Below are 21111 nucleotides of genomic sequence, written 5' to 3'. Positions count from 1 at the left end.
ACAGACTCATCCCCAACAGCCTGCATCTGTCTTCACCAGTGAAGGGCAGAAAACATCCTGCAGCCAAGAAATGGCTCTACACCCATTTGCCAAGTGGCCTCGACGACTCTCGAAAAGGAATGCAAATGACCGGCGGTCTGCAAGGAGTATAAATCCTTCCCGCCATCCAGTCAGAGCTGAAGAAGCTTCTGGGATGAGAAGCGAAACCTCTTCAAAGGGAAAACAAGGAAGTCCAGTTGCCTCCTGAAAAAGCCCCTTTGGGACAACTGTGGATTGGATGACCGAAAATCTCCATAAGACTCACAGCTGGGTGACTTAGCACAGCTGGGGCCCATCTGGAAGAGAGGTGCCCTCCCATATGGCTGGAATGCTTCAGGCGGGATGCGCTCCAGACTGTTATGTGCAAACAGAAGAGAGTGGCCAGAAATGAAGGGTTGCTTGTTGGGCTGGACTTTCCAGATGTTCCGCTGGGAAGAAAGATGATGTTTCGGTGATGGGACGGTTGAGTTTACTAGCAGATGGGCCCGTCTAGCGTTTTCACTAAGTCACAATGGAATTAAGGAGAAAGTTCCTAACAGGACAATTAACCAGTGGAACAGCTTCCCTCCAGAAGTTGTGGGCGCTCCATCACTGGAGGCTTTCAAGAAGAGACTGAACAGCCACTTGTCTGAAATGGTCTAGGGTCTCCTGCTTGAGCGGGGGGCTGGACTAGAAGACCTCCAAGGTCCCTTCCAGCTCTGTCCGGTTTGACTGATTGATTGAAATGGTCTAGGACAGGGGTAGGCAACCTTGGCTCTTTTATGACTCATGGACTTCAACTCCCAGAATTCCTGTAGGCAACCTTGGCTCTTTTATGACTCATGGAATTCTGGGAGTTGAAGTCCATGAGTCATAAAAGAGCCAAGGTTGCCTACCCCTTGTCTAGGATCTCCTGCTTGAGCAGGGGGCTGGACTAGAAGACCTCCGAGGTCCCTTCCAGTTCTATTCTATATTATTCTAAGTTCAAAAGAAAAGGGGATGATGTCTCCATCCTTGTATTTCTCACATCAGCTGCGGGGGGGGGGGCAGTGTGTGGAGGGGGGGAAATGAATGAAACAGATCAGCTCATGGGGGCTTTGAGGGTGGAGAAACAAAAATGCCAACGATCCAAGTTTTCTGGCCGCCTCAAAGGTAAGCGTGGGGTACGTTCTGCATTAATTTGGCCAGTTGAAGGTAAGAGAATTGGAAAGGGGAAAAAGCAAGACGTGCCCTTCGGATACCCACGGAAATAAGAGGCAAAGGATCAAAATGCAAAAGACTGCTCCCGTCGCTGGAGGCTTTTAAGACGAGAATGGACAGCTATTTGTCTGGAACGCTAAAGGGTCTGGCGGGAAAGATGTTCCTATCCAGATTTGCCTGGTGCACCATTCTGGGTTTTTTTTTTTTTCCTTTTGGAAAGCCACAGATTCATTTCAGGGGATTTAAAAGCCTCTCCGTGCTGCTGGTGGAATACTCAGCTGCCAGTTTGCCAGCCTTACTGTCGCATCTTTCCGCCATCTGTTTCCCCGCTCAAAATGTGAGCGCACGCACACACACACACACACACACACACACACACACCTATCACGCAGGGACCCACAGTCTTTTAGCGTCCTCTTAACCATTTGCATTGATAAGTCTCTTGTTTTTACTTGCACACACACACACACACACCGCCCACTTCCGCAAAGCCAAAAGGAGAAAGGGGGGGGGGGTTCCGCTCTAAATGCTCTTAATTCAGGGGTCCCCAAACCCTCCTCTGGATGCCAGCCAGCCGGCTAAGCTGATAATTCTGGGCCAGGGTAGGCATCCCCGGTGCCCACAAAAGATTTTGACTTCCCATCAGTGATGGGAACCATCCTGCAAGGCCACGATTTTGCTAGACGCAACGAAGCAACTTCACACCGGAGATTACTGAGAATTGACATTTTCCTCTTTTTTCCCCCCCCCCGCCATATGTTTACGCTGAACATCATCGCCTTCCTTCTTTTGAAGTCTTCCTGGTTTCACCTCCTAGCAAACTGACAGCACTTAACATCCCTGTTTGCTCCTTCTGTGAATTATTGACCATATGGTTAACAATTTGTCGCCTGCCCAAATCCCTGTCTCAGGAACTGCGTGCATGCATGCACCTCGGTGTGCTTTTTTAAAAAAAAAATTTTTGGTTTGTTTAAAAACAACACCACCAAAACACTGCTGCGCGGCAGAATTTGAACACAGCTTCAAAGAAAGCTTCTTGAATTATTCAACTATGGTCACCGTCCTCGCTTTTTTCTTTTCTTTAAAAAGGGAGGAAAGGAAAGGAAAGGAAAGTTTCTGAGGAAGGGAAGGGAGAATGGGAGGAAGAGGAGGGGAGGGAGGGAGGAAGGAAGAGAGGGAGAGGAGAAGGAAGTATTCTGAGGGAGGGAAGGAGGGGGAGAGAGGAAAAGAGGAGGGGAGGGAGGGAAGGAAGGAAGGAAAGAAGGAAGGAATTCTATTACTAAGAAACAGCCTTTGCAGCATTTCGCCTCAAGATTAATGTAAATATTACCCTGTAGCTGTATTCAATGCACAAAGGTGGGTGGGTGTGTTTGTGTGTGTGTGTGTGTGTGTGTGTGTGTGTAGGCAGGCCCTTTTGATTTCCAAACAACCCCCCCTCCAGCAGACTCATTCCCCCAAGCTGGATCGGATGCCAAGCTGAGCGAATGTGATGCGTGATTCAAACCGCCGCTGCCTCGTTTTCCCAACCTCACCTTGTCGCCCGGTTTAGACATTTATTCCTGGAAATTATGCAGCAAAGATGATTAATCACCTAGAAGGACGGTGCCAAGCCTCCTTCCCTGGGTTTTTTTTCCCATGCTTGGGAGGGAGGGAGGTACCTTTGCTGCTGGAGAAACTGGCCATCCGTCTTTGCTTAAGACCCACAACAAACGGGGGGGGGGGGGAGAGAGAGAGTCAGGGAGGGAGGGAGGGAGAGAGAGAGGAGAGAAATGGAGGAGAGGGAGACATGAGAGAGAGAAAGAAAGAGAGAAGAGAGGGAGGGAGAGAAGAGGGAGGGAAGGGGAGAGGGGAGGGAGAGGGAGAAAGAAGGGAGGGAGGGAGAGAGAGAAAAAGTGAGAGAGAGGGAGGGAAGGAAGGAGAGAGAGAGAAAGAAAGAAAGAGAGCTAAGAATATTTTGCTGCCAGAAAACCAAACCAAATAAAAATGGCCACCCCTGAGTGAGTATGCAGGGTTAGGAAGGGTCGAAAAATGTTCCCAAATGTGGCGTGCGCACACAAACACACACACACACAGAGTTTGCAAACAGGCTGCGCTTGCGTTTCCTCTGGGCTGCTTCCTGAATCCGTGCGCTTCGAAATGCAAAAATTCTGCACGGTTGGAAGCTGTTCCTAAAAAAAAAAACAACGGCTGAGCGCGGCCCTCTTTTAAGGCGGCTCGGAGAAGGGAGCGTTGGGACAATTCCGTTAGTCCTCGACGAGCCCAAACTCAGCCCAGGATTTCGGCCGCTCAGGCGTAGCAGAGCCTGTTACTCGTCCCAGCTTCTGCCAACCTAGCAGTTCGAAAGCACGTAAAAATGCAAGTAGAAAAATAGGGACCACTCCGGTGGGAAGGTAACAGCGTTCCGTGCGCCTTTGGCGTCTAGTCATGCCAGCCACATGACCACGGAGACGTCCTCGGACAAGCGCTGGCTCTTCGGCTTTGAAACGGAGATGAGCACCGGCCCCTAGAGTCGGAAATGACTCGCACGCATGTGCGGGGGGGGGAACCTTTACCTTTACCTAAAGTAGAGGCAAAAATGGGTGGGCAATTCTAGGAAAAGCTGATTTTGCTGTCCCTGGAAGGGGGGGAGTGATGGTGGGGCGGGGGGGGGGGGTTGATATCTTTTTTTTTTTAACAGAAGAGTTTTAAACCAATCTTGGAAAGCCATCTGTCAGAGAGGAAGGGAGTGGGTGGTACAGATAACCTCTGGATTTCCCCTTGCCGCTTGAAGACTCTTCCAGGCTTCGAGCAGGATGTGGAGAGGGGAAAAGAGAGAGGGTCTTGCGTGAGAGGAGACCGAGGAGGAGGAGGCGGCGATGGGCTACAAAGACAGCTGGAGAAGGGAAGTCGTGGTGAATAAATCTTAATTAACTAAAACTGGGGTGGGGGGGAGGAATGTGACTTCACAACTAATCAGGCAATTTGAGCAATTGAAAATGATCAGGATCCGGTGGCGGCGTTCTTCTGGGGCAATAATAGGAAAATAGACAGTTTGGGAAGCACATGTCTTCCTTCCTGCCTTCCTTCCCTCCCTCCCTTTATTCCAATGTTCCTTCCTTCCGTCTTTCTTATTCAAGGGCACCTCAAGATTATAGAAGTTGTTAAGACTTCCTTCCTTCCTTCCTTCCTTCCTTCCTTCCTTCCTTCCTTCCTTCCCTTTCCTTTCCTTTCCTTTCCTTTCCTTTCTCCTTTCCTTCCCTCCCTTTATTCCAACCTACCTTCCTTCCTTCCTTCCTTCCTTCTTTCCTTCCTTCCTTCCTTCCTTCCTTCCTTCCTTCCTTCCTTCCTTCCTTCCTTCCTTCCTTCCTTCCTTCCTTCCTTCCTTCCTTCCTAAAGAGCTGCAATTCTGGACCGTTGTGCCAGAACGGGATTTCCTGTCTTAAACAGGCCACAAAAAGGAATGGGGCAAAATTGGAATGCAAAGTCGTTCCAGACCTTCCAACCGGATCTGCGCAGTCAAAATGAATACGGAAGTATACGGAAAGATTAAGGCAGTGCCGGCCGGCTCTCCTTGGCCGCGAGCTGCTTACCTTTCTGATATTGCAGCCAGAGCTGCTGCTGTATCTTCTTGCTTGGGAAGTGGATGGTGCAGCTGAACTCGGAGCCGTACAGGCCCTCTGCGATGTAATGGGAGCCGTATTGCTGAATGAAATACAGCAGCTCCTCGCGGCTGCTCTCCTTGTTCAGGATCTTGAGGATGTTTGCAAAGCCTAGAGAGATAAAAGCGGAAAGCGAGAGAGTGAATGAATTGCAATGGATGCCGGAGATACACATCTTATCGGTAAGACGTTACGGCTTCCAGCCATTAAGAGAGCTGCAGAGCCTTGGATGCAGACACCTGCCAGGGTGTCTGCCCATCTTTTTTTTTTAAATAAATAAATAAATAAATAAATAAATAAATAAATAAATAAATAAAACCTGAACTTAGGCTTACAAATTGGTTCTGCTCACCTGACGAGAGGGCGATGGTGCTGAGCTTCACTCTGTACAGGTTACTTCGGACCCTCCAGTGTTGAACCATAGGGTATCCCATGGCTTCATCGTATCGAACGTCACCTGTCGATAGAAGGTAAGGTTTGTCGCTTATTAGGGGTGGGCGATGGGCTCCTGGGTACTCCCTCAGCTTGGTGTGGTTTCCTTGCAGATGTTCCATAACCCAACTAGGGAACATCACGGGTGCTAGAAAGGAGTAGGGTTTGGGGAGAGTAGGAGGAGGAGGACTGTGGGGTCCTTGGTGCTCTCTGAGCTTGGAGGTGTTTCCTTACCCAACTAGGGAACATCATCAGTGCTAGAAAGGAGTAGGGTTTGGGGAGAGGAGGAGGAGGAGGACTGTGGGGTCCTTGGTGCTCTCTGAGCTTGGAGATGTTTCCTTACCCAACTAGGGAACATCACGGGTGCTAGAAAGGAGGAGGGTTTGGGGAGAGGAGGAGGAGAACTGTGGGGTCCTCGGTGCTCTCTGAGCTTGGAGATGTTTCCTTACCCAACTAGTGAACATCATGGGTGCTAGAAAGGAGTAGGGTTTGGGAAGAGGAGGAGGAGGAGGACTGTGGGGTCCTCAGTGCTCTCTGAGCTTGGAGGTGTTTCCTTACCCAACTAGGGAACATCATCAGTGCTAGAAAGGAGTAGGGTTTGTGGAGAGGAGGAGGAGGAGGACTGTGGGGTCCTCGGTGCTCTCTGAGCTTGGAGATGTTTCCTTATCCAACTAGGGAACATCATGGGTGCTAGAAAGGAGTAGGGTTTGGGGAGAGGAGGAGGAGGAGGACTGTGGGGTCCTTGGTGCTCTCTGAGCTTGGAGGTGTTTCCTTACCCAACTAGGGAACATCATCAGTGCTAGAAAGGAGTAGGGTTTGGGGAGAGGAGGAGGAGGAGGACTGTGGGGTCCTTGGTGCTCTCTGAGCTTGGAGATGTTTCCTTACCCAACTAGGGAACATCATGGGTGCTAGAAAGGAGTAGGGTTTGGGGAGAGGAGGAGGAGGAGGACTGTGGGGTCCTTGGTGCTCTCTGAGCTTGGAGGTGTTTCCTTACCCAACTAGGGAACATCATCAGTGCTAGAAAGGAGTAGGGTTTGGGGAGAGGAGGAGGAGGAGGACTGTGGGGTCCTTGGTGCTCTCTGAGCTTGGAGATGTTTCCTTACCCAACTAGGGAACATCATGGGTGCTAGAAAGGAGTAGGGTTTGGGAAGAGGAGGAGGAAGAGGAGAAGGACGACTGTGGGACCACCACAGGTAGATAAGTCAAGGCTCCTACCAGTTAACAATTGGAGGTTGGGAAGAGGTTCTGAAAGCACTCCACGACACTGTTCCTCAACCGGTAAAGGAATGACCACCAATGCATCAGCCAGTTGGGGAAAGTCCTTGATGAAATTGTTCTCCCTAGGGGAAAAAACAAACAAACCCAGAGAACTGAAACACAGTGATTTGGACGTAGTCTGGGTGAAGAGGATGGAGAGACGTTGACTTGGATGCCAAAGGCAAAAGACCAAGACGTATATACGGAAACACGAACAAGGAGAGAGGAAACTCATCAATGTTAACACGTGTCCACCACAAACGATACAAAGTCCCTCTTTCACATCTGGAATCTTGAATCCAGAGGTGGAGAGGGAACCTTCTGAATCCAGAATACCTTTGGGTATTTGAGTCTCAGTCTAACTCATATCGCAACAGGTTTTGTCTACTCGGATAAACAGGTGTGCCCTCTGCATCTCGGGCAGGTGGTATAATCTGCCGTCATGTGTGCCGGAGACCTCTTCCTCCTCCCTCCCACTCCGACCGTTCTTGATTTCCTTCTTGCTTCCAGGGACTTGCTGTAAATCGGCAAAATGTAGGATAGGGCCTTCTATTGATCTCGAGCCAATAAACCAGTTGGAACACACAATAGCTGGCAATAAGGAAAAGCTCAACCAGAACAAAACAGGAGCAGGCATTGCAGACCGTTTCTGATGAATTGGAGAGCTGGTGGGGGAGGCGGTGCTATCAAATTACACTTATCACTTTCTATCAGGAACAAGGAGATTGCAAGAAAACAAAGCTATAGATTCCTCTCGCCTCGTTGCAAACCTCTTTATTTCAGCTTCAGCGGCTTCCCAAATCTTGCAGTTATAACACAACATACCCTTGACGGAATCCCTTTGACTCTGCATTTTTTGTTTGGGCGGCGGGGTGTCTAGGTCTTTCTTTCTTTCTTTCTTTCTTTCTTTCTTTCTTTCTTTCTTTCTTTCTTTCTTTCTTTCTTTCTTTTTCTTTCTTTCTTCCTTCCTTTCCTTCCTTCCTTCCTTCCTTCCTTCCTTCCTTCCTTTCTTTTTCTTTCCTTTCTTTCTCCCTCCGTTCCTCCCTCCCTCCCTCCCTCTTTTCTTTCTTTCTTTCTTCTTTCTTTCTTTCTTTCTTTCTTTCTTTCTTTCTTTCTTTCTTTCTTTCTTTCTTTCTTTCTTTCTTTCTTTCTTTCTTTCTTTCTTTTTCTCTGGCTTTTCAAAATCTTAGGGAGAAATTCTACCCATAAATTCAGAGAGCATCACAGTATCATTCCAGGTAAGGGAGACCAATTCATGTCCTAAACTACATGGTCTTCTCCATCTTGGAATAAATGTTTCCTTCTCCCAGACCAAGTTGCTACAGTATTAGCAAAAATAAAAAATAAGTATCCATAGTCCTAATAAGCATTTTGTGTTGGCAGTAGTTCTGTCTGTCTGTCTGTCTGTCTGTCTATCTATCTATCTATCTATCTCCATCCATATCTATCTATCTATCTATCTATCTATCTATCTATCTATCTATCTATCTATCTATCTATCTATCTATCTATCTATCTATCTATCTATCTATCTATCTATCCATCTCAATCTCTCTCTCTCTCCTTACCCATCTGTCTACCTATCTCCATCATCTATCTATCTATCTATCTATCTATCTATCTATCTATCTATCTATCTATCTATCTATCTATCTATCTATCTATCTATCTATCTATCTATCTATCTATCTACATCCATCCATCTATATCTATCTATCTATCTATCTATCTATCTATCTATCTATCTATCTATCTATCTATCTATCTATCTATCTATCTATCACAAATATATTTAAAATGAAAAATGCTGTTTTACACAGACAATAAATGCAAGGACCAAACATGGTTTGTGTCGGAGAGGATAAACAGCCTTTTGTCTACAGGGACAGCTCGGGCATCTGCAGAATTGCTGACCACTGGAGCACCTGGTTTGACAGCAGATGCCAGAAGAGACTTTTTCTCCTGACAAATGCTGCTGCAAAGCACATGGGCCAGATGTAGACTTTTAAAAAGGCTCTCCTGACATAAAAATAATAATAATAATAATAAAATAAAAATCACAGCAGTTGTTTCTTTTGTTCCCTGGGAGTGAGATGGGAGGAACACCCACAACCAGACAAAGTCTGTCCCCCTCCTATCTTAGCACAAGTCTCCCAAAATACCTTAAAGATGCATCTGTAGAGGGGAAGTTGACATCTATGCAACATTTTACTTTGGAATAGTACCATGCAGGAGGGGAAACAAAACGTGTCTTCCCCACTAGTTCTCTTTCCATCGATGTATCTTCATGGCTGGGCGTTCTTGCGCTGATTTCACTATACGGTGAGAATGGGTTCCCATTCTTAGTTTTGGTTGTAAAGTTATCTTCATAGGGAAAATTTCAAGGGGGGACATTTGTGTGGAAACTTTCCAAAATGGGAACAGAGAAGGAGGAGGAGGAGAAGGAGGAGAAGAAGAAGGAGGAGGAGGAGGAGGAGGAGGCTTGGAGGGAAGGTCCTACAAAGTAAAGCTTTGGCATAAAGGCTTTAGCATAATATGCTAAAGTAAGGAAGCCATGTGAGTAAGCCATTTGGCCTCTGAGTAATAGACTGAGAGATATCTTTGACAGAATTGGTTCCTACCGGGAAAGTTTAGCAAGAGATGGAGAAACCACCACCTTCCCAGGTCTGAAAGCCCAAGACGTTGAAAGCATCCCAGCCAATGGCAGTGGCAAATCCTTTCGGGTACCACGCTGAGGGGGAGAAGAAAAAAAAAAGTACCATCGTGTGCCCGAAATCACCAGAGAGACTCAGTTGCGTGGAAGAAAACGCCTATATACTAAGAGAGAAGAAGGTGCAGTTCTAGGACTCTGCCAATAGAGGGCCGTACATGCTTTGGAACACGACACATAAACAAATGGGGGAAAAGAGTTTCTTTCTAAAATGTTGCATGGGACACGCGTTCCTTGATAAGAGCAGACGCCTAGGAAGAAAAAGCAACGGGCTGAGGTTTTGGCTTTAGACTGGGAGGCCTAAGAAGGCCCCAAAGTCAACCCTTCCAGACGTGTTCCTTTTTCGTGCGCAGGAGAATTGTGAACATTAAGTGAAAAGCGTGAGAAAGGGAAAAAACACAGAGAGACACGGAGACATTCTTCCCTGGTGGAAACTCTTTGGACAATCCTCAGCGAGCTCAACATTGCAACCGGCAACCCTTCCCTATGTTTCTTTCACCCCTTACTTAATTTTGTTGTGAGTTACACAATGACAATAAAGATATTCTACCCCTTGATCAAGCAGGAGACCCCTATACCATTTCAGACAAGTGGTTGTCCAATCTCTTCTTAAAAACCTCCAGTACTAATAGAAGATAATGTTGCTTGTGTGTACACTGAGAGCTTATGCACCGGAGACAAATTCTGGTGTGTGCAATCACACTTGGCCAATATTCTATACCTATTCCTATTCCTATTCCTATTCCTATTCTATTCCATTCCATTCCATATCCTCATTCCATTCCCTATTCTATTCTATTCTATTCTATTCTATTCTATTCTATTCTATTCTATTCTATTCTATTCTATTCTATTCTATTCTATTCTATTCTATTCTACTCTACTCTACTCTACTCTACTCTACTCTATTCCCTATTTCTATTCTATTCCATTCTATTATATTCCGTTCCATTCCATTCCATTCTATTCTATTATATTCCGTTTCATTCTATTCTATTCTATTCTATTCTATTCTATTCTATTCTATTCTATTCTATTCTATTCTATTCTATTCTATTCTATTCTATTCTATTCTATTCTATTCTATTCTATTATTCTATTCTATTCTATTCTATTCTATTCTACTCTACTCTACTCTATTCCCTATTTCTATTCTATTCCATTCTATTATATTCCGTTCCATTCCATTCCATTCTATTCTATTATATTCCGTTTCATTCTATTCTATTCTATTCTATTCTATTCTATTCTATTCTATTCTATTCTATTCTATTCTATTCTATTCTATTCTATTCTATTCTATTCTATTCTATTCTATTCTATTATTCTATTCTATTCTATTCTATTCTATTCTATTCTATTCTACTCTACTCTACTCTATTCCCTATTTCTATTCTATTCCATTCTATTATATTCCGTTCCATTCCATTCCATTCTATTCTATTCTATTCCGTTTCATTCTATTCTATTCTATTCTATTCTATTCTATTCTATTCTATTCTATTCTATTCTATTCTATTCTATTCTATTCTATTCTATTCTATTCTATTCTACTCTACTCTACTCTACTCTACTCTATTCCCTATTTCTATTCTATTCCATTCTATTATATTCCGTTCCATTCCATTCCATTCCATTCTATTCTATTCCGTTTCATTCTATTCTATTCTATTCTATTCTATTCTATTCTATTCTATTCTATTCTATTCTATTCTATTCTATTCTATTCTATTCCATTCCATTCCATTCTAATCAAAGGCAACATTTCCTTCTGCTCTCTTGCACGTAACAAAGGCAAAAGGTTCAGTTGAATGAGAAAGAACAAGACAGTCCGGCAGAAATTACCGGTAAGAAGACTTAGACAAAACCCATCATTTTTCTCTTCCCTTATTTTTCCTCCGCTTTCAGGAGGTGCGGTGCTGAAATGTTAATTGCACAATCATCTTTCCTTTCGTCAAATGAACTTACATTTCCAAAAGTGGTACAAGGAAATCGCGGACAAGGCTTTAACGCACCTGGTGCTCAATTAGCTTCTGCATGCTGTTGGAAGAGACACGGATTGGATATTATTTTAATTGCTTGCACGGCAGCAACTACAATTCTCTGTATCACTGCTCTCAAAATACAAGTGATGTCTCAGGCACTTTGAGACAAGAGTGCAGAGAAGAGCAACAAAGATGATCAGGGGACTGGAGGCTAAATCATACGAAGAACTGTTGCAGGAATTGGGTATGTCTAGTTTAATGAAGAGAAAGACTAGGGGGGTGACATGGTAGCAGTCTTCCAATATTTGAGGGGCTGCCAGAAAGATGAGGGGGGTTCAAGCTATTCTCCAAAGCCCCTGAAGGCAGGACGAGAAGCAATGGATGGAAACTAATCAAGGAGAGAAGCAACCTAGAACTAAGGAGGGATTTCCCGATGGTGAGAACAATTAATCAGTGGAACGGCTTGCCTCCAGAAGTTGTGGATGCCCCAACACTGGAGGTTTTTAAGAAGAGCTTGGACAGCCAATTTGTCTGAAATATTATGGAATTTAATTGCAGGCACAGTAGCGCCTGGCTTCCATAACACAATTCTCTGTATCGATGCTCCCCAAATGCAAATGACATCTCAGGAACGTTGAGACTCCAGAAAGAGCGCAGAGAAGAGCAACAAAGACGATCAGGGGACTGAAGGCTATATATATAGCATAAATTTTTGGATTGCTAACAAAGAATTGGCTGCAAAGATCCTGAAACATGCCTTAATACCAACGAAGCTGAGATTACTCAGAAGACGCTCGCCTAGGCTGTATTGCACATTCTTCCGCAGCTACATGAAACCCAAATTAGCCCCTCAGATGGCGGGTGAGTGAGTGGGCTATCAGGATTCTAATATAAACTTATCAGGTCTGTAACTGTGAGGTGGTGGAAATGAGTCAGTCAATCATCTCTGGCAGAAAGCCGCTGGCACTGTCGTCTTGGCAGCCTTCTCTATCTTAGCTGCAGAATACTAATCAAGCTGATAACTGGCATGCTTAATGCAACCCTTGTGTAGGAGAGAAGGAATTCTCCAAACATTGCTAAGCCAAGCTGGTCTTCCTTAATCACCTCTGAATTGAGAAAGCACCCAGGTAGCAAGGAGAGACCATGACAGAGATGGAGAAGAGGAGGCAGAGATCAAGAAGGCAGAGAGAGAGAAGGAAGGGCTGTTGCATTGTCCCACCCAGACTTCAAAACGTGGTTGAGGTCGTGGAGACATCTAGATGTGGTGACCTTGTTCTGCGGGAAGTTCTCACAAGCCAAGTTACCAATAAAGGAGAATATTTGTAGCTCTGGGTTGAAAGGAAGGGTCCTTGATGCTCACTGAGCTTGGTAGTTTTCTTGCAGATGTTTCATGACCCATCTAGGGAACATCCTCAGTGCACTGATGTTGTCTAGTTGGGGAATGAGATCTCTGCAAGAAAACAACCAAGTTCAGAGAGCATCAAGGACTTCCCAGTCCTCCTCCTCCTCCTCCTCCTCCTCCTCCTCCTCCTCCTCCCACACCCGTCCCTTCAATCATTGATGACATTACTTAGTTGAGAAAGGAAACATCTGCAAGAACACAACCTCCTCCTCCTCCTCCTCCTCCTCCTCTTCTTCTTCTTCTTCTTCTTCTTCTTCTTCTTCTTCTTCTTCTTCTTTTTCTTCTCCTCCTCCTCCTCCTCCTCCTCCTCTTCCCACACCCCACTCACTTCAATCACTGAAGTTATTACCTAGTTGGGCAATGAAACAGCTCTGAGAAGATCCCTACAACCCAAGTTTTTCCTTGTGTGCCCAAGGCAGTATCTCCCAAATCTCGATGAAGCTTTGTATCCTAAAAGACTGGGCAAAGGAAGTCTTATTGTTTCTGGGTGGTTTTCAGAAGAGATGATACAAAAGCTTGAGGAGACTTCTTGCTTTGGTCATCTGTTCGCTGGCAATAAATCATAACCACCCATGCATACACAACGAATGACAGAGCATAGATATCTCAAAGGATGTTCCAGCCTCCTGCTCTGTAGGGAGGTTGTTTAGAGAAAGACCGAAAATAGGATGATGACACATTGTACCAAAATAGAAGAATAAAGTCATTTCACCTTCTAGTTGAACTTGATTGTGCACATACAATTCTGTGGGCAAAAATTGGTAAATCCTTTGCCCTTGCCTTCTTTATCGGCTTTGGTTTTGAATTTCCAACATACCGGTACTCTATGGTGTGGTTTTATATTTTTGGGGGTCTCCAACCCAAAAACAAATGAAGGCTGGCAATAGAATAGAATAGAATAGAATAGAATAGAATAGAATAGAATAGAATAGAATAGAATAGAATAGAATAGAATAGAATAGAATAGAATAGAATAGAATAGAATAGAATAGAAATAGAAATAGAAATAGAAATAGAAATGAAATGGAATAGAATAGAATAGAATAGAATAGAATAGAATAGAATAGAATAGAATAGAATAGAATAGAATAGAATAGAATAGAATAGAATTAGAGTAGAGTAGAATAGAATAGAATAGAACAGAGTAGAGTGGAGTAGAGTGGAGTGGAGTGGAATGGAATGGAATCTGGAAGGGACCTTGGAGGTCTTCTAGTCCAGCCCCCTGCTCAAGCAGGAGAACCCATACTATCTCAGATAGGTGGACTGTCTAGTCTCTTTTCAAAAACCTCCAGTGATGGAGCACCCATGATTTCTGAAAGCAAGTTGTTCTACTGGTTAATTGTCTTCATTGTCAGGAAGTTTCTCCTTAGTTCCAGGTTGCTTCTCTCCTTGATTAGTTTCCAACCATTGTTTCTCGTCCTGCCTTCTGGTGCTTTGGAGAATAACTTGACCCCGTCTTCTTTGTGGCAGCCCCTCAAATACTGGAACACTGCTATCATGTCACTCCTATTTCTTCTTTTCTCTAGACTAGCCAAACCCAAGTCCTGCACGCCGTTCTTCATATGTTCTATGTTCATATATTCATATGTTCTGTTCATATGTTCATATGTTCTATGACTAGGTCCCTTCCAACTCTGGTATTTTGTTATTCTGATATTCTGTCTGCTGGGAATGTCTGAAGACTCAACGTGGAATGCAAATAGATGCAGGAGAATGTATGGTTCCCACGGCAACCCCTTGTTCAAATGAATTGTGATGCTAAGGCATCCAATTCAAGTTTTATATCTTAATTATGAAGCTATGTATCTAGGGGGCTCTCAGCTTTAAGTTCTTGCCTTCATACTTTCTTGGGGCACCGGGGGTGGGGTGGGGGGGCTACAAATTCCCTGTGTGAAGACACCCTTCAGCCACTTTTCCTGAAACCACTGGATTTGTGGTGACAGGAACTGCTTCCATAAAACCCTGCTGTTGGGGGCAGCAGGCTGACTCTATAAACCTCTTAGAGAGGGCTGTCTGTCTGTCTGTCTGTCTGTCTGTCTATCTATCTAACTATCTATCTATCATCTATCTATCTATCTATCTATCTATCTATCTATCTATCTATCTATCTATCTCTGTCTGTCTGTCTGTCTGTCTGTCTATCTGTCTATCTGTCTATCTGTCTGTCTATCTATCTATCTATCATATGAGCTGTAATGGCACAGTGGTTAGAATGCAGTATTGCAGGCTGACTCTGCCCACCGCCAGCAGTTCGATCCTGACCGGCTGAAGGTTGATTCAGCCTTCCGTCCTTCTGAGGTCGGTAAAATGAGGGCCCAAAATTGTTGGGGGAGCAACAGACAGACTCTGCATACCACTTAGAGAGGGCTGTAAAGCACGGTGAAGTGATATATAATTCTAAGTGCTATTGCTATCTAGGATGCAGAACTTTGATTCTTCTGGAGCCCAAACTGGCAACAGTGAGTATCCCCAGAATTTTAACTTCACTAGAGACGACTATTCTTTATCTACCAAGGAAGCAAGAAGTTAGGCCTTCTCATTCTAAAACAAGAAAAATTCAAATTAAGGAGGCATATGAGAAATTGCTTTCGGCTTCATCCTGCTACGAATTGTTTACACCGTTTGGAAAAGAAGGCTTTACGTTTTCAGCAAGAATCTTTCCTCAAACAAGCCAGGAGCCAAATTCAGCCAAGCAGAATTTAACGTTCAATCTAAACAAACGCAAACAAACAAACGCGGTGTAATCATTTTAACGGGGATGCTACGGCCTTAACAACTATCTACGCATCTTTTTTTATATTTGAAATTAAAAGCAGCTTGATTCGATACCATCCTATTTGTTCCCTTACTCTGTTTGCAGTGTCTTTCCCGGATGAATGTGTCCTAGCGTAGACAATTTGCTTTAAGGAAAAGGAAAAAAGAAAAAGGAAAAAAGATAAAAACAGCACACTAAGAAGATCGTAATTTCAGGTAGCTTCGTTTGGTATGAATGCAGCAATAACACAAGCATCTTCTAATGCTTATCTTAAAATCTGGGAAGCATGTTATCACCTAATTGAATGTTTGACCTGTAAGGTGCACGACGTGAAAAGTGATATACAGCACAGGTAAGCCCTTGACTTACAACAGTTCATTTGGTGACTGTTTAAAATAACAACAGCACTGGAAAAAATGACTTTACGACCGTTTTTCACACTTACAACCTTTGCAGCATCCCCGGGATTACGTGATCAAACTTCAGACATTTCTATTTTCTATTTTCTATTATTTTCTATTCTATTCTATTCTGTTCTGTTCTGTTCTGTTCTGTTCTGTTCTGTTCTGTTCTGTTCTATTCTATTCTATTCTATTCTATTCTATTCTATTCTATTCTATTCTATTCTATTCTATATTCTATTCTATTCTATTCTATATTCTGTTCCATTCCATTCCATTCCATTCCTTATTCTAGTTTACTCTATTCTACTCTACTCTGTTCCTTACTCTATTCTATTCTATTTATTCTATTCTATTCTACTCTACTCTACTCTACTCCATTCCATTCCTTATTCTAGTTTACTCTACTCTACTCTACTCTACTCTACTCTACTCTACTCTATTCTATTCTACTCTACTCTATTCCATTCCATATTCTAGTTTACTCTACTCTACTCTACTCTACTCTACTCTATTCTATTCCTTACTCTATTATATTCCTTACTCTACTCTACTCTACTCTACTCTACCCTACCCTACTTCTGTTCTATTCTATTCTGTTCTATTCTATTCTATTCTATTCTATTCTATTCTATTCTATTCTATTCTATTCTATTCTATTCTATTCTATTCTATTCTATTCTATTCTATTCTATTCTATTCTATTCTATTTTTTTAATCCCATTTATATCCCGCCCTTCTCCAAAGACTCAGGGCGGCTTACAACTTAAAGCACAAATCAATGTGCTTAGCAATAGCCTTCATTCTGTGTATATGCCTGCTTTATTAGGGCTTTCGGGACACCCCCCCCAAGCGGCATTATTACAAAGTCAGCTTAATTGCCCCCAACAATCTGGGTCCTCATTTTACCTACCTCGGAAGGATGGAAGGCTGAGTCAACCTTGAGCCTGGTGGGACTCGAACCTGCACTAATTGCAGGCAGCTGGTGTTACTTAAGGAGGCATTAGCCCACTGCTCCACCAAGGCTCTTTGACTTTGCCAGCAGTGGGTCAAATTAAACAAATGTCAGGAATAGGTGGATAAATATATACCCAGCAGGGGAAATTGTGAAGTGTTACAGATTCCAGAGGATGTTAACCTAGGCAAGGTAGATTTTGAGAGACACGAGACTCTCATAATCCCTAGAAAAAAAGCTTTTGTGAAAAAATGAGAATGAAACTCCTTGGGCCCTGATCAGTGGCTGCTTTAGTTTCCCTCTGAACATAAATCGTGAAGGGATTTAGAGGTTTGGCTGACCCTTCCAGAAAAGCAGAAGCTGGGGATCAAACATGATTCCAATTAACCAGGATACATTTGGCTCTAAACTGAGATCTGTTTGCACTCTTTCAAAATGTTCCAAATCTGATACCAGGTTCTCCTGGAGGAATGAAGGCCCAGTATCCAGAAGACTCATAAAGCAGCGGCTTTTAACAATTTCAGGTTGCTATCCCCTGGGTTTCAGTCAAATGCAAGGATTCATTTTAATTCCATAATCCCGGAGTCTTGAATAAATGATGGGGCCACTTATTGGCTCTGTTTGAACCATTATAGGGTGTATGCTTCCCCCAGGCTCATCCCCCAGATAATATTCCAGGTTTCCCTTGGATCTGGAAAGGTGAGACATGTAATCAATCTCGGTTATGAGTATCGTTGTTCAACCAATTTCGGGCCACATGGCTTAATAATAGGAGCTAATGGTGCAATCATCCCAGGTTAAAATTAGAATCGTAAAAAGAGGCAATAAAAACCTCTCAGGTCAGTTCATTTCACCCCAAGACAGAAGCTGCAAATTTCTCCTATTGTTTGGTGAAGCTAATACAGGGCTTAGGAAATACATGCTGAATTACGCCCGGTAATAATCTGTCTCACACTCAAGGATGTTCAAGAATCGAAACTGACCTGATATAATTTCTCCAATATTCTACAAAGCACCTGAAGGCAGGACAAGAAGCAACGGGTGGAAACTAATCAAGGAGAGAAGCAACCTGGAACTAAGGAGAAATTTCCTGACAGTGAGAACAATTAACCAGTGGAACAACTTGCTGCCAGAAGTGGTGAATGCTCCAACACTGGAGGTTTTTAAGAAGAGATTGGATAACTATTTGTCTGAAATGGTCTAGGGTTTCCTGCCTGAGCAGAGGGTTGAAGACCTCCAAGGCCCCTTCCAACTTTATTATTCTATTCTATTCTATTCTATTCTATTCTATTCTATTCTATTCTATTCTATTCTATTCTATTCTATTCTATTCTATTCTATTCTATTCTATTCTATTCTATTCTATTCCATTCCATTCCATTCCATTCCATTCCATTCCATTCCCCATTCCATTAATTCTATTCTATTCTATTCCATTGCATCTATTCTATTCTATTCTGTTCTATTCTATTCTATTCTATTCTATTCTATTCTATTCTATTCTGTTCTGTTCTGTTCTGTTCTGTTCTATTCTATTCTATTCTATTCTATTCTATTCTATTCTATTCTATTCTATTCTTATTCAATATTCATATTCCTTATTCTCTATTATTCTATTCTATTCTATTCTATTCTATTCTATTCTATTCTATTCTATTCTATTCTATTCTATTCTATTCTATTCTATTCTATTCTATTCTATTCTATTCTATTCTATTCTATTCTAATTTCTCCTTCCTCCCTCCCTCCCACTCTTCCTTCCTTCCCTCCCTCCTCTCTCCCTCCTCCCTCCTAGGAGTCAGTTGCCCAGTGTTTGAATTGACCACAGGGGATGCTACAATGGTCGTAAGGGTGAAAAACTGTCATGATTCACTTTTCCCAGTGCTGTTGTAACTTTGAACAGTCACTAAACGAACTGTTGTAAGTCGAGGACGCCCTGTATTTGGTTGCTGTGTCTCAATTGCCCTCTAGCTGCCTGCTGTGGCCTGTGATATTTGGAGGGTTTTATTGAAGCAGCAACAGGAGGGGGGGAGGCCAGCTTTGAAATTAACTCACCAAAACGTCCCCTCAATATGATGAGAATTCCTCCCTCATTGTTCAATGACCCGACATGCTGTTTGACAACATTAACATAATGGTGCTAAAACAAAAGCTTGCCACTTGGGAGAGGAAAAGCCAGATTACCTTCTGACAAGCATCAGAAAGAAAGAGAGATAGAGGGAAAGAAAGGGAGGGAGGGAGGGAGGGAGAGAGAAGGAAGAGACAGACAGAGACAGAGAGAGAAGGAAGAGAGAGAGAGAGAGAGAGAGAGAGAGAGAGAGAGAGAGAGAGAGAGAGAGAGAGAGAGAAGACAGAGGGAGGAGAGAGAGAAAGAAAGAAAGAGAACAGTGATAAAGAGAGAAGAAAGAGAAGGGAGAGAGATAGAGAAGGAAGAGAAGAGAGAGAAGGGAGAGAAAGAGAAGGGAGAGAGAGAGAGGAGAGAGAGAAAGAAAGAGAAGGAAGAGAGAGAGAAGGAAGAGAGAAAGAGAGAGAAGAGAGAGGAGAGAAGGAAGAGAACACAGAGATGGAAGAGAAAGAGAAGGGAGAGAGAGAGGAGAGAGAAAGAAAGAGAAAGAAGAGAGAGAGAGAAGGAAGAGAACAGAGAGAGAGAAGGGAGAGAGAAGGGAGAGAAAGAAAGAGAAGGAAGAGAGAGAGAAGGAAGAGAGAAAGAGAGAGAAGAGAGAGGAGAGAAGGAAGAGAACACAGAGATGGAAGAGAAAGAGAAGGGAGAGAGAGAGGAGAGAGAAAGAAAGAGAAAGAAGAGAGAGAGAAAGATAAGGAAGAGAACAGAGAGAGAGAAGGGAGAGAGAAGGGAGAGAAAGAAAGAGAAGGAAGAGAGAGAGAAGGAAGAGAGAAAGAGAGAGAAGAGAGGAGAGAAGGAAGAGAACACAGAGATGGAAGAGAAAGAGAAGGGAGAGAAGGGAGAGAGAGAGAGGAGAGAGAAAGAAAGAGAAGGAAGAGAGAGAGAAGGAAGGAAGAGAACAGAGAGAGAAGAGAGAGAAAGAAGAGAAAGAGAAGGGAGAGAAAGGAGAGAAAGAAAGAGAAGGGAGAGAGAGAAGAGAGAAAGAGAGAGAAGAGAGAGAGAGAGAAGGAAGAGAGACAGAGAGAAGGCAGAGAGAGGGAATATTCACAAATTTCCACTGCCTGTCTAAGATTTGCATTTTCGACAAGGAGAAGCTTTCCATCAAACAGGAGATCGGACGGAACGAAGAAGAAATCTTATTTCAAAACATTTATTTCTCTCCAGCTGAATTCACCGGGCGCTTCAAGCCTGGCTCCGAACTCTCCATAAAGCAAGCTATAAAGGCCTCACGCCTCACGATACGCCACAAGCCTTGGCTTATTCACGACAATAACTAGACCTAAGCAACACAACTCGGATCAAGAAAAAATAGCACAAAAAGAGGAACAGGCTGCAACCCAAGGGTCGCTTGTCAAGTCTTGTGTAAAGATGAGCCATTTGCCGAGCAGTCCACATCTGGATCCCACGGCCCTGGGGAATGCTGCCATGATGGTGGAAGTGTGAAAAATGCTCCCCGTTGCAACTTGGAACAGCCACTTAACAAACTCTCGTAAGTCAAGGACTTAGAATTCTCCACCTCACAACCTGGTCCGTCTACGTTTTTTTCCCCCCCTTCTTCATTTTTTTTTTAAAAAAAATTGCTTTGACAGCGCGCCTCTTTCTCTGGAGCTTTTCGCCTATAATTTCTACCTGATCTTTTACTCCCCCCCCCCCCGGTGTTCTTCCTTCCAGTTAGCAAGACACGGAAACGACCTTCTAAGATAATTACTCTGCACAGATACAATGCTTAATGGTTAGGAGCAACTCAGTTGGTTAAAGGGTGGAAATATCTTCGGTCCGCAAATTTCCAACTTTCTCAGCTCCCCCTCTGTTTCTCTCTCTCTCCCTCTCTCTTTCTTTCTGCCTCTCTCTCCCTCCCTCCCTCTCTCTTTCTCTCCCCTCTCCTTTTTCCTCTCTCTCCCTCTCTTCCTCTCTCCCCCTCTCCTCCCCTCTGTCTTTCTCTCCCTCTCTCTCTCTCTTTCTCTCTCCCTCCCTCTTTCTCTCTCTCTCTCTCTTTCTCTCTCTCTCTCCTTCTCTCTCTCTTTCTGCCTCTCTCTCCCTCCCTCCCTCCCTCTCTCTCTCTCTTTCTCTCCCCCCTCTTTTTTCCTCTCTCTCCCTCTCTCCCTCTCTCTCCCACCTCTCCTTCCCTCTCTTTCTCTCCCTCTCTTTCTCTCTCTCCCTCTTTCTTTGTCTCTCTCCCCCTCCCTCTTTCTCTTTTTCCCTCTCTCCCTCCTTCTCTCTCTCTTTCTCTCCCCTC

The 21111-nt window shown here is 43.7% G+C and overlaps 1 protein-coding gene across 1 annotated transcript in view; it reads right to left on the bottom strand.

Annotated features, from left to right (window-relative positions):
- The window catches only part of ASTN2 (astrotactin 2), a gene marked incomplete at its 5' end in the record, with an annotated part of 296834 nt that overhangs the window by 70803 nt on the left and 204920 nt on the right, over positions 1-21111 (bottom strand). Inside the window, 3 exons of the mRNA XM_081339487.1 lie at positions 4788-4967; positions 5209-5313; positions 6504-6628. Of these exons, the coding sequence (XP_081195613.1) occupies positions 4788-4967; positions 5209-5313; positions 6504-6628 (410 nt within the window). The remainder of the gene's footprint in view (positions 1-4787; positions 4968-5208; positions 5314-6503; positions 6629-21111) is intronic.

Source organism: Vipera berus (assembly GCF_964194415.1).
Source record: "Vipera berus genome assembly, chromosome: 15".
Lineage (NCBI taxonomy): Eukaryota > Metazoa > Chordata > Lepidosauria > Squamata > Viperidae > Vipera > Vipera berus.
This window is presented reverse-complemented; position numbering and strand designations above follow the sequence as displayed.